At 34.8% G+C, this 17,599-nt stretch overlaps 2 protein-coding genes across 2 annotated transcripts; one reads left to right on the forward strand and one right to left on the reverse strand.

Moving 5' to 3' along the window:
• Nucleotides 1-6,481: 6,481 nt before the first annotated feature.
• On the forward strand, nt 6,482-12,032 carry LOC140879955 (UDP-glucuronic acid decarboxylase 2). The gene is made up of 7 exons (XM_073283950.1): nt 6,482-7,381; nt 7,485-7,632; nt 7,715-7,794; nt 10,721-10,804; nt 10,932-11,006; nt 11,368-11,460; nt 11,587-12,032. The coding sequence occupies exons 1-7, from the start codon at nt 6,800-6,802 to the stop codon at nt 11,797-11,799; spliced, it is 1,275 nt and encodes a 424-aa protein (XP_073140051.1). The 5' UTR covers nt 6,482-6,799; the 3' UTR covers nt 11,800-12,032.
• A 169-nt stretch (nt 12,033-12,201) lies between these two features.
• On the reverse strand, nt 12,202-15,512 carry LOC140882397 (uncharacterized). The gene is made up of 7 exons (XM_073288379.1): nt 15,422-15,512; nt 15,224-15,264; nt 14,836-14,860; nt 13,572-13,646; nt 13,129-13,233; nt 12,794-12,913; nt 12,202-12,528 (listed from the first exon to the last, which is right to left on the reverse strand). The coding sequence occupies exons 2-6, from the start codon at nt 15,226-15,228 to the stop codon at nt 12,797-12,799; spliced, it is 327 nt and encodes a 108-aa protein (XP_073144480.1). The 5' UTR covers nt 15,229-15,264; nt 15,422-15,512; the 3' UTR covers nt 12,202-12,528; nt 12,794-12,796.
• Between the last annotated feature and the right edge of the window lie 2,087 nt (nt 15,513-17,599).

Here is a 17,599-nt window from a genome sequence, read left to right on the forward strand (position 1 = left end):
AGATGACTCTTTTCGAAGTGATATTCGATCATAAATACGAATTTTTTGTTCTTGTTTCGGAAATGATATTTCTAAATGCATCAATTGTAGAGTCAGATTTGACCGAATGTGGTCAAAGATGTCAGAGAAAGCGAATATGATTCATGATATAATCAGAACAGTGCGAGACAGATATGTCAGAATTTTAAGTCTAGATTCATACTTTAATATTTGAGCAAGATTCGTTCTGTAGTACTTCAGCCAGATGAGGCCGAACTGAATGAGAATGTGAAATATTTTCGAACGACCAATAACCAATACAGATTACGTACCGAAAAGAGAAGTAGCTCAAGAACAATTTGATTCTAGTTATTATGGTGACTTAGATCAGAGTTGATGAAGTCACCTGAAAGCTATAACAGAATATAAGACATATATATCCAAAAATTTTGTTTGAGGTCAGATTTATTTTCAGTGCTTGATTCAGTCTATTTTTATCAGTGTTGAGATTGAGATTCTATTTCGAGGACGAAATCTTATTTTAGAGAAGAGAATTGTAACGCCCAAAAAATTAACTATCGAAGTAATTGACAATTAAAATAATTATTGAGTGGATAAAATAATTATTACTGCCAAATGAGTTATAGAGTGTATTTACAAAATACACGTGTTATTTAGTCAATAAGTTTGACTATTTTTAGATATATGGTATTATTTGATATTTTGAGATAATTATTGTATTATTGGAATTATAATTATTATTTATGCCAGATAATTTAATTTGGAAAAATATTGACTGAAATGACTAGTCAGAGTCTAACTTGTACTTAGTAAGTAATTTGCAAAATTATGAGTCCAATTGACTGGTCAAAGTCAATAATTTTAGAAATGATGTATTTAGATGTTGGATGTGTGTACAGTAAAAATATCAGATTAAAGACTAATTTTACCATTTGAGCATCAAATAAATTATTCCGGGACCCAAAAATATCGGGTTACTTTAAATAGCAAAACATGCACTGAAACACCATAAATAAAACACAGAACAGAGAAATGGGCCGATTTTCCCGAAAATTCTCGAGTTACTGTAGCAGCTCCCATGTTTTCCTTTTTCGGAAGTTAACTGGATCTCCAATGAAAAATCCGAACGGTCATGTTGTAGCTAAGATAAAGACAAATCTATTAGTATAAAGAAATCGAAGATCGGATGGTTGGATCATCGAAAAAATGAGAAAGAACAGTTGGGTTCTGCGCAGGTACTGTTCATCGTCTTCTTCGGTTTGAATTTTGCGATTCGAGCTCGTTTTTGTTGGTTTTAGAGTTATTAAGCGATGCTACGAGGTTTGTACAAAAATTATCGAGCTTATGGTAGTATTTTGGTGTAAAAACAACACAGATCGGAGCAAAACCCATCTTGTCGTTGCCGCCCTGTTTTTCTCCGATAGCCGCCGCACCGGACCTCCGTTCCGACTGATTTTTGTACGGTTGTGTTCGTCTTGAAGAGAGATACAAATCTGCAAAAGTTCGTAATTTTTGGACAAGGTCTGGATTGCCGCCGTCGTCTTTTTCGGCGAGCCACCGACCTCCGACGTGTTAACCATTTTTTATCGCCTCGACGTGATAGATCCAAATATCCAAGTTTCGAGTCGAGATTCGAAACCGTGAAGCGGTGAGAACGCAATAAAGTTGGCGAATTAGCGGTCAAAGTTTGACCAAAGTTGACTATGGTTGACTTTTGACTATTATATTATTTTTCGCAGATTGGAAGCCAGTAGAGGATATTTAAAGGCAGAGATCAACTGTTTAAGGGTTTGAACTTTTCCATATTTGGAAAATTGAAGTATGAGCGTACAAGAAATAAATGGGATTGAGCCTCGAGATGAGTTGAATTCTCGAGCTCATTCAAAAATCACATACTTGCATGATTATTTGATCTTGAATGAGATTTTGAATGATTGATTGACTTTCTATATTAATTAAAAGACATGAGTTTGTCTACATGAATTTGATTGAAATATTAATGTATATACTTGATTGAAAAGCATGAAGTTACTTATTTGAATTACTACGATGATTATCGATTATATTCATGATTTTGAATATATGAGTTGAATGTGTTGGCATCTATGATATTTTCATGTCTGAGTACACAGATTTGTTATTCTTTATTTGATTTAATTGCATTTGATTCATATGCATTCATATTGAGCCTATATCCTTGATTTGATAGGGCTGAGTCGCCCAGATACGAATTAGATGATTTGGGAATTATAATCGAGTGGTCTGGGTTTTTGAGTTACGCCTAGCGTCTGAATACTCATTATAGTTGCTCCAAACTCTAGAGAATTGAGATACGTGACACCACTCCGATCGGGAGCGTAGGTGAGTACGTTACGAGATCTTGTCATCGGGATCCCAAACGATGAACCGAGATTTCTTTGTTATCCAATTTGATAATCCTGATTTTTAAATACATGCATTTTATTTTAATTATCATCGAATAATATTTTTATTATATCATGATTTTGATATATTCATTGTTATTGCATGTTACGTCATTTATATTGAGATTTTATTCTCACCGGAGTTATCCGATTGTTGCCTTGTTTTGTATGTGTGCATGATAATAAGTGGGGCAGGAGCTAGTCAGAGAAGACATGAATAGCTCGAGATCGAATGATAGACGTGAGGAATCGGTTTAGAAGTTGAATAGATTTTAACTTTTTGTTTATTTGAAAGCATGTTTAGAGTTTTAATTGTCAAGAATTATGATTAATTGAGTATACTAAGAATCATGTTAGGATTGTCGAAATTATGAGATTGCTTGTATTTTATTTCCAAGATGTTGTAAAAGGGATTTTATGTTGAAAACAAGTTCAGAGTTGATTTTGAGAGTTTGAGGCACTATTCTTTAAAAAAATAGTTTTTTTTCTTGGCTCATTATTTATCGATGGCTGATTTGTTATTCGAGATTAATAGATTAGACCGAGGTCCTCACAATTTATCTCACAAGCACACAAGACACGAGGCACAAACTTTATGGGATACATTCAATGATAGACCAGTTCGGTTAATCAAAGTCTGGATTCCTAAAGGACTAATCCATCGAGGACCCACGTAGACTTGAGTACCATAGTCTAGTTTGATTCTGTACTAACAGGTGACAGGAACAGAAGAAGTCAAGGAATCAATTCGGCATGAGTAGCCTAACTGTAGTAGTAAGAAACTAAAAGAAAATCAGTTTTGAAGAGAAACTGAAGTGAGGAGGAACTTAAATCTCATAAATTTCGATGAGGATTGCGTAAATATTGAAGAACATCAACTGAATCACATATCTTGATTCAAGACTAAGCCTTCTTACCCTTAACTTTTAAATTTAAGCATTAATTAGCTTTATTAATTCAGTTTGCTTCGCGAATGATGATATGTTTTGTAATGTCAGTTTCGATCATTTGTCATTGTAAGTAATATGTTGCATGAATTGAAATAAAGGGTACCTCATAACAAATAGAAATAGATTTTATTCATAGATGATTTTTTACAATATATATATCTCATTCCACTGCTATCATCCAGTAGCTGATCCAGGTGCCCAGTTCACCTGAGGAAGCTTCCAGGAACTATGCAGTTGAGGAGATTTTGTTCAAAGTCTGAAGCTTTTTCATGAGCATCGGGAGGAAGAAACCTTCAGTTCTAAAGACATATTCGGACTTGGAAGTACAAAGTCGTTGTTTATATTTCTCAAACCTCCAGTCTTCTACTTGCAGAAGAGGAACCGCAACTGACTGCAACTCTTTCACTTTAGTCTTCACAGACTCCGTCTTCACAGAGACGACACTCTCATATTTATGCTTTTGAGCTTCCATGAGCTGAACTGATATCATAATATTTATTTTACTAATATCTTACGTTACACTATAGGACTTTAGCATCTCTTTTATAGACACACTCAATCATAATTAGAGTCGCACAAATGCTCATGTTTTCCTATAAACATCTCGGGTACTCTTGAGAATACGAAGAGACAACACGTTTTCCAACATAATTCTTACACTGATTTGAGGGGGAATGATGACGTGTTTTAATGGTCAACTGATAAAGGCAAAATGAGTAAATCAAAGTCTCACAAGTAATGTCAGTCGAGATTCAACTCAGGAAAAGATGACGAGTCAAAATAATCCCATCAATACAGCATTCTTAAATAAAGCTTTGAGGAACATCATTAATTGAGTGGGAATGACATATTTACAAAAAGAAATTTGTAGCAGAAGAAACTTGTGAAAAGATTGACCAAATGAAATTGAAGACACTCTTTCAGAAGGAAGAACTGAAGAGCAGTTGAGTGTTGCATTGGTTAAAACAATTGAAGAATTTTCAATGAAAGAAACATAACAAGAGTTTTGACAATATCAAAAAAGGAGAAATTGTTGGAACCTAAATAGTTTTGATATTGACAAAACTGCACGAGAAAAACTAAAAGGTAAACTGCACTTGTTCACGAGCAAAAATGAAGAATAAGACTGAACAAGTTTTCGAGCAAAACTGCATAAGCAAACTGAGTTGACTATTGACCAGAGCCAAACTGCAACCATCAGTCGGTCAAACCAATCAAACTAAGTTCACTTGGTAAACTGCATTCAGTCAGTCACTCAGAGCCAAAATGCTTCAACAAAACTGAATTACTCAAGATGAACGATTGCAAAACTGAACCATGCAAGAAACTGCGTAAGCAAGACTGATTCAACCTAAATCTTATGGATATACTTTTCCGTACAGCTGATGTTGCCAAAAAAAAAAAAAAAACATAGCACAACAGTGTACTACCATGTCAAAAGATGTAGGACGAAAAGACAAGTTAACAACCTCAATTTGAATTTAAAAGAGTCGTTGCCCACCAAGTATAAATACATATCAAGAGGTGCTTGAAGAAGCATCCGGCTGCTTAGAAAAAAATTCAAGCATAGTTTACACACATATAGTCAGTCGAGGAATTCAAAGCTTACTTCAAAGAATGCATCAAGACACAAGCACACATATCAGTACACCAGATCAGTGAGGATCACTTTGTGCTAAGCGTTGAGTTGTAAAACAAGTGTTGTATTAAGTTTAGTAGTTGAGGTGCTGCAAATCTCGTTGTAACAAGAATCATTCGAGGGCTGAGTTCTTGAGTCTAGGAGTTATGGAATAGGCTGTGTGGTAAGTCCTAATCTTGGAGTGGGCTGTTGCAAAGTATTGTAATAGTCAAATTCTTCTAAAGTGAATCTTTCCGAAGAGGAAGAAGGGGTGACGTGAAAAATTTAGCTCCAAACATCTAGAAACAAACACTTGCGCATTTTACTTTTGGTCGAGCATTCTCAGTCACGCACTGCTCCATTCAATCTATTTCATCATAAGTTCTAATCTTTTAGTTGGCATCATTCCGCACATAATATTTGTTTGTCAATTAACATCGACACACAAGAAAAACAGTTCAGTAGATCAACTTCAACTGAACTCAACTTAGAAGAGTCAAAGGTCAACTGCTACAGTGAACTCAGTTCAAAAAATTAGCTTTCACAACCCAACTGATCCTAACTAGGAATATTATAGCAGTTCGATCATCCCCAAACCGATCATATCATTGACATATCTTAGGTCTTAAATTTTATAAATATCAATATTGTTTATGAATATTGATATATATCCATATTCTTCAGGAAAATTAATAAAATTATATCTTGTTTCAATATTCTTCAAAAAGATTAATTAATCTTAGATATTTTATCGATATTTTGTAGCTACATGTATTGACACACCAACTATTTTCAAGCTGTAAAACACTTTTTTTGACCCATTGAATTGCTTAGATGTGACCCACCCCAATTGTACACAATTACATAAATTTCCTCTGATATTACTATTTTTATAAGGTAAAATGGACTACAAAGTTCTCTTCCAAAAAATTTTCCTTAATATATTGCTAACAGCAGCTTCAATTATTATGAAAGCTGTTTTAAAGATATTGATATTTTAAATAGGCTGCTGCAATTAATTAATGAAATGAAACAAATTTGTTGGAGGTCGTAGACTTTTTATTATTTTATTTATTTTGTCTCTCTCGAAAATGAGCGTCCAAATTACTCAAAGATCTCACCGAATTGCCTTTAAGTAGCTTTCATTCTATTGACCAGCTTTTGGTGGTGACACCAGTGACGGGACGATTATGCCCCTCGGACTGTAACAGATTATTTGCCATTCCTCGAGTCCCGGGTAAAGTTGGAATTTAAATAACACTAATATCATATGTATAACGAGACATATATGAGGGTTAAATATGGTAATATATTAATTCTTAATATTGTAAAACTACCTTCAATACATTTTTGAAATTAAAATGCATTGGGTGTAGTTATGTGATCTCAAAAACAATGTTTAACACGTGCGTATAACTGTCATTATATATGTATTAGGCTATGTTTTTGAAGAAGTCAAAAACTTTAAGCATGGCTAGGCGTATTCATGATTTTCACGTAAAAAATAATGGCGTAACAATTAGTAAATGATTTGGGCCTCCACCTTTTGCAAGTAAAATGGGGCCCATAACAAAGAGCAGATTAATGAAGTAAATCGGAGGGTAATTACGTAATATGAGCCAAACCTAAGCTTCCTATTAAACTGTGGAATACCTCTCAGAACTGCGATCGATCAGACAGACAGACATCAGACCTCCGGCCGCCGACTGAGACCACCCCTTTTTCCCGCCGGCCATTCTTCTTTAATCAAAATACGTAGAACCCACATTCAGAATCTGTCAGCCATTGACTAAGATTGCTCCCTCATCATGGCTTCCGAGTTGATATTCCGAGGTCACGAGTCGCAGCCCGTGAGTGACGCCTACTCGCCGAAGCCGCAGAAGCCTTGGCCCGCCGTGGCTGGGCCGGTCCGCTACATGCTACGCGAACAGCGATTGGTTTTCATGTTGGTCGGCATTGCCGTCGCCGCTCTGATCTTCATTACTGCCTCCAAACCACTCTCGCCGATCCAGGAGGCCCACATTATCCAGCCGCAGCCACACCGAGTGATGTACCAGAAGGGGGTCGTCGGCTCCTCCTCCTCGGGATTCGTGGGGAAAATCCCTCTGGGATTGAAACGCAAGAGCTTGCGGATTGTGGTGACGGGCGGCGCGGGATTCGTGGGAAGCCATTTGGTGGACCGGCTGATGAGCAGAGGCGAGAGTGTGATAGTGGTGGACAATTTCTTCACGGGGAGAAAGGAAAACGTGATGCACCATTTCGGGAATCCGAGGTTCGAGCTCATCCGACACGACGTGGTTGAGCCGCTGCTGTTAGAAGTGGATCAGATCTATCATCTGGCTTGCCCCGCGTCCCCCGTTCATTACAAGCACAACCCAGTCAAAACGATCATATCCTTCCTTAAATGATTTTATTTTTTTATTTAGTAATATATGAAATCAAAATTTGGTATTGTGTTTAGAAGAATCCTTCCTTAATGAATGAATGTTGCACAAGACGAACGTGGTGGGGACATTGAACATGCTGGGGCTGGCGAAGCGTGTGGGGGCGAGGTTCTTGCTAACCAGCACGAGTGAGGTATACGGAGACCCATTGCAACACCCCCAAGTGGAAACGTATTGGGGCAACGTCAATCCCATTGGTGCGTTAGTACAAATCTCATTAATGATGATGGATACCATCTATCTTTTGATTGATTGATTCTGACAATTAAGCTGCTGCAGGTGTCAGAAGCTGTTACGATGAAGGAAAACGAACTGCCGAAACTTTGACCATGGATTATCACAGGGGTGCTGACGTTGAGGTAATCTCCTCTTTTCTTTTTCTTTTTCTTTTTTTTAGTTAATAATTAATTACTCTCTGTACCATGTGAGCCTTGAACGACACCAATATTATGTAAATATTAAGGTTAGAATTCGACTCCAATTAGATTATATTTGAGCTCCAGTTTGATCACAGCTCCGGCTCAAATTCGGCTTCAATATAAAATCAAATATTTTTCGAGGAGCCTTGAAATGCTTCCAAATTGTCTCAATTCGTTAACATCCTCAAGTCTCTCATTTATGCACACACATGTATTTTTGTGTTTTCAAATTTTTTTTAAAAAAAATTATTGAAATTGAAAATATTAAGATTCATAACGTGTATATAAGATGCTATTTTATTTACATAAAAGTTCATGTAAGACGGTTTCATAGATCAATTTTCTTAGATGGATTTTTTATTCACGTCGATCCATAATGAAACAGTATTAGTTTTTGTACCAAAAGTATTATTTTTATGTCAAAAAAAATTGTTTCTCATTTTCCGAATTGATCGGATTTTACTGGCATTTGTTTGGTGTTTTAATTCCTAATCTATCCTCTAAAATAAAGATCAGCGATCTCTATTTTCAAAAACCTTCTCCAACTCATATCCTCTAAATATTACCAAATACTCTATTTTTCTATTTTTTTTTACAACACATATATATATATAATTAAATAATTACATAATATATCTTTCAACTAAATTAATTCGATAAGATTCAAATAAAAATTGTGTAATATATTAATAATTATATATTATATTAAATGTGTTTTGGTCGTATTTTTTTTAAATAATGTGTTCTGGTCATATTTTTTTAAATAATGAATTTATTTTTTTAATTACTTGCATTTGAGATTTGATCCAAATATTACAAGTACAATAATAAATAAAAAAAAAAGAGAGAACACTCAATAAAAATTGGACCAAATAACCCACTAACATTTAATATAAGGATTGAAAATAATATAAAATAATTTGAAATAAAGATCAAAAATAAATTTTTATGTTAAAAGGTCTAATTAATAATTTTGAAGGATGACATTTTCGTAACTATGTCATCCTCCAAATTCATCCTCCATAGTAGGGGTGTTCATTCGGGCGGTTTGGACCGATTAACCGAAATTTCGGTTCTCCGAAAAGCCAAACCGAAAACCAAACCGAACTGAGCGGTTTGGTTCGGTTTTTAACCGAAATTATTTCGGTTTTTCGGTTCGATTTTTCGGTTTTTTTTAAAAAAAAAAAATTGAACTTTTTTTTTAAAAAAAAATCGGTTTTTTGAATTAAAAAAACTAAATATTTTTAGTTATTTGAATAATTTTTTGGAAAAAATTAATGGTTAAATCAAATATTTGTGATTTAATACTTCGAAAAATATATTTGAAAATAACTGCACTTAAAACAAAAAAATTGCTAACATTTTTAATTTCAATAATAATAATTTTTGAATTTATAAAAATAATCTAATATATAATGCAAATATGTGTATATATAATATAATAAAATAACTTCATTAATTTTTAATTATTTCTATTTCAAAAATTAATATTTTTTAAAATCACTAAATCAATACATTTTTCAAGTTGAATCCACAATTCAAGTATGTTTGAATAATTAGATAACTAATTAAACCAATTATATTTTTTAAAAAAAAGAACGAATGATGACTTTTGTTATTTCAGTTTTTTAATAAAATTAATTTTATGGGCACACAATATTGATATACATATTAATTGATTGGTAAAAAAATTCAAATTCAAAAACAAAACAAAAAAACAAAAAAAAGCAAAAAAAAAAAAACGGTTTTTCGGTTCGGTTCGGTTAACCGCGAAAAAAAACCGAACCGAACCGAAAAACCGAAAATCCGGAAATCCGAAAACCAAAAATCGAACCGAATTTTCGGTTCGGTTTTCGGTTCGAACCGAATTTTCGGTTTCGGTTCGGATCGGGCGGTTATCCGAACCGTGAACACCCCTACTCCATAGCTACAATGATCCTCCAAATATGGAGGATCACTGTAGCATCCTCCGAAATGGAGGATGCAAATGGAGATGGGTTGGAGCTCTAACTAGGGATGGCAATTTCCTCCGAACCCGATGGGGAACCCGATATCCGACCCGAACGGAGGAGGGTATGGAGGCATTTTTTGGACCCGATTAAATAAATGGGTAAATGGGTATGAGGATCTTGTAAATGGGGATGGAGGAGGATGTAGTGGTATCCTACCCATATCCGACCCAATACCCAATTATATATATATATATATATATATATATATATATATATACATATTAATTTATATTAAATAAATGCTAATTTAATTTTTTTTTGTTGAATTATGTTAGTTGGATGAAATAATGAAAATTATTAATATAAAACTAATGCTATTTTTTAGAAGTTTTATTTTTTATATAAGTCTTTGGTTGTAAATTTTCTTCGGTGTTTTATTTTTTTATTATCTTAAAAATTTTGATATAAAAATCTAGTAAATAAGTATAGTTTTATCAAATAATTAAAATTTTAAAAAATTATTTTTATGGAGTATATAAAATAAATGGGTATATGGGTAGGGTATGGATATCCGATCATCCGACGGGTATGGGGATGGAGATGAAATATCCGATGGGTATGGGTATGAGGATGGATTTAATAAATGGATATAGGGATAGAAGTACGATATCCTACCCATACCCGACTCATTGTCATTCCTAGCTCTAACCATCATCTAATATTATCATCGAGATTCGAGGCATTAATTATTTCACAAGTTCAAATTGTATGGGTCTTTTTTATTTATATAATACATATTTCTAAATAAATTGTCAAATATTCAACATATAAAATGATATTTTACCGACGGTGGGATATTTAAATTTAATAATGGTTAATGATAGATGCTGATGAAATGAAAAAAATCGTTACAGGTGAGGATTGCTAGAATCTTTAATACATACGGACCTCGTATGTGCATTGATGATGGCCGTGTTGTAAGCAACTTCGTTGCCCAGGTAAATAAACAGTGGAGTTTTCGTTACTTTTCATGTTTTTTAAATGCTTCATTAACTAATTATTAAATGAGACAACTTTGAAAGCACAAATTACTCCATTTTCTTGTCCCCTAAAAAAAAAAAACAGGCTTTGAGGAAAGAGCCACTCACTGTTTATGGTGATGGGAAGCAAACAAGAAGTTTTCAGTTTGTTTCTGATTTGGTAAGCATCATTTTTCGGGTTACCCATTTAATTATATCCACCTTTTTTCCAATTAACCTACTACTGTTTGAATTTGAAATGCATTGTAAAATATATAGCATAAAGCATCATGCTTTGTTTTCACATTCTTGGGCTGTATATGGTAGCCTTGACTTGGCTGTCTTTTATGTTGTCTTGTTATTGCCAAGTGAGAATCATACTTATCTATTCTATTAACTCATATTTTTTGCTTTTGTTACTAGCTTTCCTAGTTACTTGAAAGGCTCGATTTGTTGGATCTAATACAACCTAGAATTCGTTGATTGGTGTCGTATTTCATATAACCTAGAATACATATTTCTATACGTGTTTAAATTGTTAGGTGGAGGGCCTAATGCGATTGATGCAAGGAGAGCATGTCGGGCCTTTCAATCTTGGTAACCCAGGAGAGTTCACCATGCTTGAACTTGCTCAGGTATCTCCATCTCCATCGCTGCATCAATCTTAACTCTTCGTAATCATTCTTGGAGTCTTCATCTAATCTATCTAATCTAATCTGTTAAAAATACGTATGAAATCTGTCGTTTTATTGGGAATGCAGGTGGTTCAAGAAACCATTGATTCAAATGCAAAGATAGCGTTCAGGCCTAACACAGAAGATGACCCTCACAAGAGGAAGCCTGACATCACCAAGGCAAAGGATCTGCTGGGTTGGGAGCCCAAAGTGTCACTCAGACAAGGCCTCCCTATGATGGTCTCAGACTTCAGGCAACGGATCTTCGGCGACCACAAAGATAACACTGCTTCCACATAGCATGTTAAAGTCGACTGTGATCCGCATCGTAGCCAATCTTTGGAGGCGCGGACATGAATGTCGTTACAGAAGCCACCATGAAGCAAGGATCACCGATCTTCCATGTAGAGTTCCTGTTGAATTTTGAAAGTTTCCCAACTTTCTATTGCTATCAGTCTTTGTACCCGGTTCTTTTTTATATCACTCGAAATCACCATATGATTTTTTCATTGAACTTTAATGATTTAGTATCACTCTTCCTCTATCAAGAAGGCATTGGATACCCTCACGAATTTGTGTGTTAAAAAGGTAACCGGGTGTATATTATATCACTAGGTATAGAATGCTTTTATAAAAACAAGGAATCATACAATCAAACTCAACATAAGTAAACCTACTACGAAAGGCAGGTTCACCCCAAGCTGCGCACACAATTCAACTCAAAACATATTAAGAGCAGACAACAAAAAAGCTACAAAGTCCTGCAGTTTCAGGCAACAATAACTGGAATAAGCAAGTCACTAATTACATCTGAAAATAAGTTGGACGTGAAAGTATACTCAACATCCATAGTTTTTAGTTGGGTTACTACAACTTCGCGAAGTGCATGCAAACAAAGTGAAACAGGCTACGCCACAAGCTTGGCAAATTGGCAAACAAAATCATGAAACAGTTACATTCGTCTACTAATTGAAGGCTCTATTGAAATTCCCGATGCACTCTGGTAGATGCACTCTTGTAGTTATACACCTGCATAAATGAAACAAATGAGAACCCTATTGCACACCAGCTGAAATGATGGATAATTTTGACAAATATACAGTTTGGAAAGTGAGCCATAAAATTAAAGTTACTTGGGATATTCTTTTTCAGACATCATATCCTATCTTTACTAGCATTCATAAGAATATAAACAACCAAACAGGGTCAACAGATTGATGGCTCAGAAATAAATTTGTGGTCACAGTTCTTGCTAAGGTTGGAAAATTGAAATTGAACATGTAGCAATTAATACCTGTCACTTGGGGTTTCTGAGGACAATGATCACTGAATCTCCACGGAGAAACATCTTACTGATAAAACGATCTTTGTTAACCGGAAGAGCTTTCTTCTTGCCTTTCCCGGTCTTTGGCACCTGTGCAGTGAAATAGCAATTAGATAAAGCCATCGCCATACAAGGAGAAGTCATCGATAGATTCAGTGGAAAATATTAAAATAAATAATTGTTTTTTCCCAAATTGATATCAAACACATCAAATCAGCCTCGGAAATAAACCAGATGTCAAATCTGTGACAAAAATAACACCAAACATCTGTAACAAGAAGTAGCTCTCCAAGAAAGGAATCAACCTCAGTCCACATCTCCCTCACATTTTCCAGAACCATGTTGCAGTGGCGGTCAAAAGCCCTTACATGGCCCAGGAGTTTTTTGTTATTCCGGCAATTGATCAACACCTAGCAGCCAATAAAGGACAAGTCAAATTATTGCAATAAACATATTCATATAAAATAGCACAAAAAAACCTTATAAAATCCCATCCATGATCCATCTCCGCCCTCCAGCCCCAAGGAATGAAAATATGAGAGAATAATTATATACACTGTGTCAAAATTTATACACGTACACTTAGGATGGGATGAAGTTGCAAAACAGAAAGAGCAGAGCAATGGTAAGACAGGTAAAGAGTCTCGTTTAACAAAAGAAACATCTATCAAAATAAAGACATTTACATGAGCATACACAATTTTTCAAGAGAGAATCTTAACCTGGTTCCAGTTACATTAATTAATACCTGTGTGTTATTTTTAACACTCATCATCAGAACAGAAAGCGGACCTGTGTTGAACTCCTCATCCTCGTTCTTAACCTGTTGAAAGAAAAAACTTGTTTAACCAACATCATGTTTCCAAACTTCAACACACCAGATTATAATTAGAAGAGAATCCGTATAAAAGAGAGCATGCATGAATTTAACTGCCCTTAGAACAGAAAACAAGAATATGAGTGCTGCCAAATTGGTCAAGTGGTATCTTGGGTGCTAGATGTTTATAGAAATCACTATCAAGATGAGGGCCAACAATACATTTACACACAAAAAATTGACAAATAAAAAAAGTTGAAAGCACCATATATGTGACCGACTTCTTTGCTGTGATGTTAGGAAAATAATACCATGCATATTCAGGCTGAAAAAAGACTGTATACTAAGGTTTTAAAATTCTCTAGGCGCTAGTCAGGCGGCAAACCAGCGCCTAACGCCTAAGCCGCCTAGGCAGATAGGCGGATTCCTCGAATCAAGTAGAAATTGAAGCCTTAATATGACATTATCAATTTTATTATGAGTTTAACAAATACACACACCTCATATATAGTCATATGTCCATACAAATCGATTTCTCCCCCTTGGTTCGAAGGTTAGGGCAATAGAAATTGAACATTGAAAGATGAAGATGAAGTTTGGTGTTAAGGCAACCCACAAAATATCTTGTTCGACGTTAATTTAGGGCCTATAAATGTTGAAAAAAATATAGGTTTAAAAGTTAAAAAAAAACTACATTTGAGTTTTTTTTTTAATTGGACTTTTAAATTAAAAGCCAAAACTAAAACCTTTCCTGTGCGCCTAGGCTCGCCTGGACCGATTAGTCGGTGCCAAGGACGCCTAAAATCCCAAACTAAAACCTTTCCTGTGCGCCTTGGGTCGCCTGGACCGATTATTCGGTCCCAAGGACACCTAGGCTGGTCGACTAGCACTTTTTTCAGTGCTAGTAGGCCAGCACCTAGCACCTAGCACCTAGGCCTGTTTTTAGAACACTGCTGTATACTAACACTTCTGCATCATAAATTTCATCTTATGCCTCTGCTGCAATACTTCATTACAATGCTAGCATGATTAATATGGTGAAAATGAATGCTGGGGTAAAGTGCATGTTCGATTCTTTGATATATACTCGACAAATGTTCTGTCTTTTAATGCTAACCCCAAAACAAGAACAAGCATCCAAGCTTGAATAAGAACAACATAGTTTAAGGAAAAAGAAAAGAGTGAAGTAACTTACCGGGGCGTCCTCTTCCATCGGTCGACTGCAAAAACACAAACCAAATTAATAACATCACATGAATCAGAATTCTATAAAACTGACTAACGTAAGCAATCAATACCAGAAATCCTAGAATGATAAAGGGTCGAACAATTTAGTACAGAGTATAAGTACAATACAATTAAGCATACAAGGAACATGTCTTCTCAATACATATTCATGCACATATAAGTATAGGACAGCAAGTTGCTAAATTGTAGACTAAGTATCGGATTCAAGAGTCATTTGTCTATCGGGGTCAAGAGTTATTTATCAAACCCCAACTAAAAAAAACGCCTAGGGTTTTACAGTAAAACAAACAAGAAACACAAATTAAACCAATAGAAACCGATCCGAGTTAACGCACCTCATCTTCAGGATTCAAAAGCTTCAAAATCCAAAACACAACTGCAAAAAGTACGAATTTGTGGTCAAAATCACTGAAGAAAACGCTAGGGTTTAAGAGATGAAGCGAGAATGGGAGAAAAAATTTAAAGTCGTAGGCATAGGGGGCGTAATTTACAGGTGGATGGGGAAACTAAGCTACAGTGAGCTCGTTAAATACCTATAGCGAAGAAACGCCGCACGCCGCCTTGTTCGCCACCCGCTAGCTGTAAGGTTTGGGCGAGAGATGGAGACTTCTCGGTGGTTTAAACTTTAAATTCTATTATAAACTATGAGCTGAGTGGCTTCACTGGGCTTTAATTTGGACTGTTCCAACATTACGGGCCCGAACAGAAGTTAAATTTATTTATTGGGCCTAAAGATCTTGATACTTATTTAAGCAGAAAGTCCGGTCCGAACGTAGCTTTGGCTTGATTATACTTTTCTTTTAGACCAAACATTTTTTGAAGCAATCTCAAATACCCAATCAATTTATTGAAATTTTAGATAATTTTATATAAATATTCTCAAATATTCATTTTATTTTAAACTCCAATCAAACTTATATTTAAATTACAAAATATTTCCTTTCAAAAAAAAAACTTACTAAATATTTTTTTTATTTTCATACAATTTTTAATACTTAATTTATCATGGCAATCGTGAAAATAATATGAAAATTAATTAATATTAAAAAAATTATGCATTCAAAAAAAATTACAAATACACACAAATCCGATGCGAGAGACCGTTAATATATATTAGTTAGTTCCACTGTTATATAATATTATTGATAAAAATAAGTGCTCATTTTACTTCTGACACCTAATATAAAAAGGGAATCCATATTGATAGAGATTAATCTGCATTAATCTATCCTTAATATCTTCGAAAGGTATGGGATCTATATATCACATGCTCATCATTTGACATCTTCTCATTATTATCGTAAAAAAAAGACATCTTCTCATTATTCATCTAAACTCGCATATATAACACATATTATTTGAGGGTCTCACTGTTCACTCATACGATCATACCTCTTCATTCTTACACCTTCTTAATTTTTCAATTTTAAAAATAATATTATTTAAAATTAATATAATTTATAAAATTCAAATGAAGGAGATGTAGATGCGTCAAAATGGGTTAGAATCGTAGCGTTGGCCCGCCCGACCATATAAAATAGGTGGTTTGGTTGGTAATTTTCTAACCCATATGGCAGGCTGGCCCGCCTTCGCCTCGCCTAATGGTGTTGTTGCGGGTTGCGGTCAGCCCGCTCCAACCCATCAGATTACATGTAGCTTGTTGGGTTGACCTGTCCCGCAACCTAAAATCGATAGGTTGGGTTTGTGTTGTCCAACCCGCCTAAAAAGTAGGTCGGTCTGCCACACCACGGCCTAATTATGGATTGTGGGTCGGTTCGCTCTGTTAGCTTCGTTTTGACACCTCTAGAGAGAAGTGAGGGTGGACTCTCACACCCCTATCACAGCGTGTGTGTGCATGCGCCAGAAGTTCGTGTCTGGCGCATGCTTCACGCGTATTGATGGAATTTTTAAAACATGATATATTAACGAGATGCGGTGAATTTTTGGGTTGATGTGTCGGCCAGGATTATTAATATGTGCACTGCACTTTAGGGATGTAAATGAGACGAACAGTTCGCGAATTGTTCGGGTCTCGACTCGTTAAAAGCTCGTTTGGGCTCGTTTAATGAGGCTTGTTAAGACAAATGAACCAAGCTCGAGCTTTATAATATTCGGCTCGTTAGCTCGTGAACATGCTCGTTAACAGGCTCGTTAACAAGCTCGTAAGTCATCTCTTAGACGAAAAATAATAGTATTGATATTTAATTTATAAATTTACACTTTACTTATGAAAAATATTGAAAAATCTATAAAAATTAATTTATTAGAATAAAATTACAAATTTTAATAATAGTATTATATTTTTTCAAATATATAACTTAGTTTTTAATTAATTTAATGAATATTTAAATTTATAGTTTAAATATATTAAGCTCGTTTAGGCTTGAATAAGCTCGTGAGCCATGAATATATTCGTTAAATAAGCTCGAGCTCGGCTCGTTTATAAATGAACCGAGCTTGAACATTCAAAAGCTCGACTCGGCTCGTTTACATCCCTACTGCACTTACATTGTCTATAAACATGAATTGGTGTTAATAATCGTCCATTAATGCAGAGAAAAAAAATATAATAATTCTAAATTGACATCGAGAGTAATATTATTCCCATTTATATTTATGGATAAGAAGTATAAAAGTACCTTAACATTGAATGTGAATATTTATTGAGTTATTATAAAATAATAAATAGATTTCTCTTATTTTGTCATTAA

Source organism: Henckelia pumila, chromosome 2, assembly GCF_033568475.1.
Source record: "Henckelia pumila isolate YLH828 chromosome 2, ASM3356847v2, whole genome shotgun sequence".
Taxonomy (NCBI): Eukaryota; Viridiplantae; Streptophyta; class Magnoliopsida; order Lamiales; family Gesneriaceae; genus Henckelia; species Henckelia pumila.

Excerpts from the sequence above, each read along its gene's own strand:
- LOC140879955 (XM_073283950.1), top strand. The coding sequence starts at position 6,800 with ATGGCTTCCGAGTTGATATTCCGAGGTCACGAGTCGCAGCCCGTGAGT. Across the intron at positions 11,007-11,367 it reads TTCAGTTTGTTTCTGATTTG|GTGGAGGGCCTAATGCGATT; the intron begins GTAAGCATCATT and ends TTAAATTGTTAG. Across the intron at positions 11,461-11,586 it reads CCATGCTTGAACTTGCTCAG|GTGGTTCAAGAAACCATTGA; the intron begins GTATCTCCATCT and ends TTGGGAATGCAG.
- LOC140882397 (XM_073288379.1), bottom strand. Across the intron at positions 13,647-14,835 it reads CGATGGAAGAGGACGCCCCG|GTTAAGAACGAGGATGAGGA; the intron begins GTAAGTTACTTC and ends TTCTTTCAACAG. Across the intron at positions 13,234-13,571 it reads GTGTTAAAAATAACACACAG|GTGTTGATCAATTGCCGGAA; the intron begins GTATTAATTAAT and ends ATTGGCTGCTAG.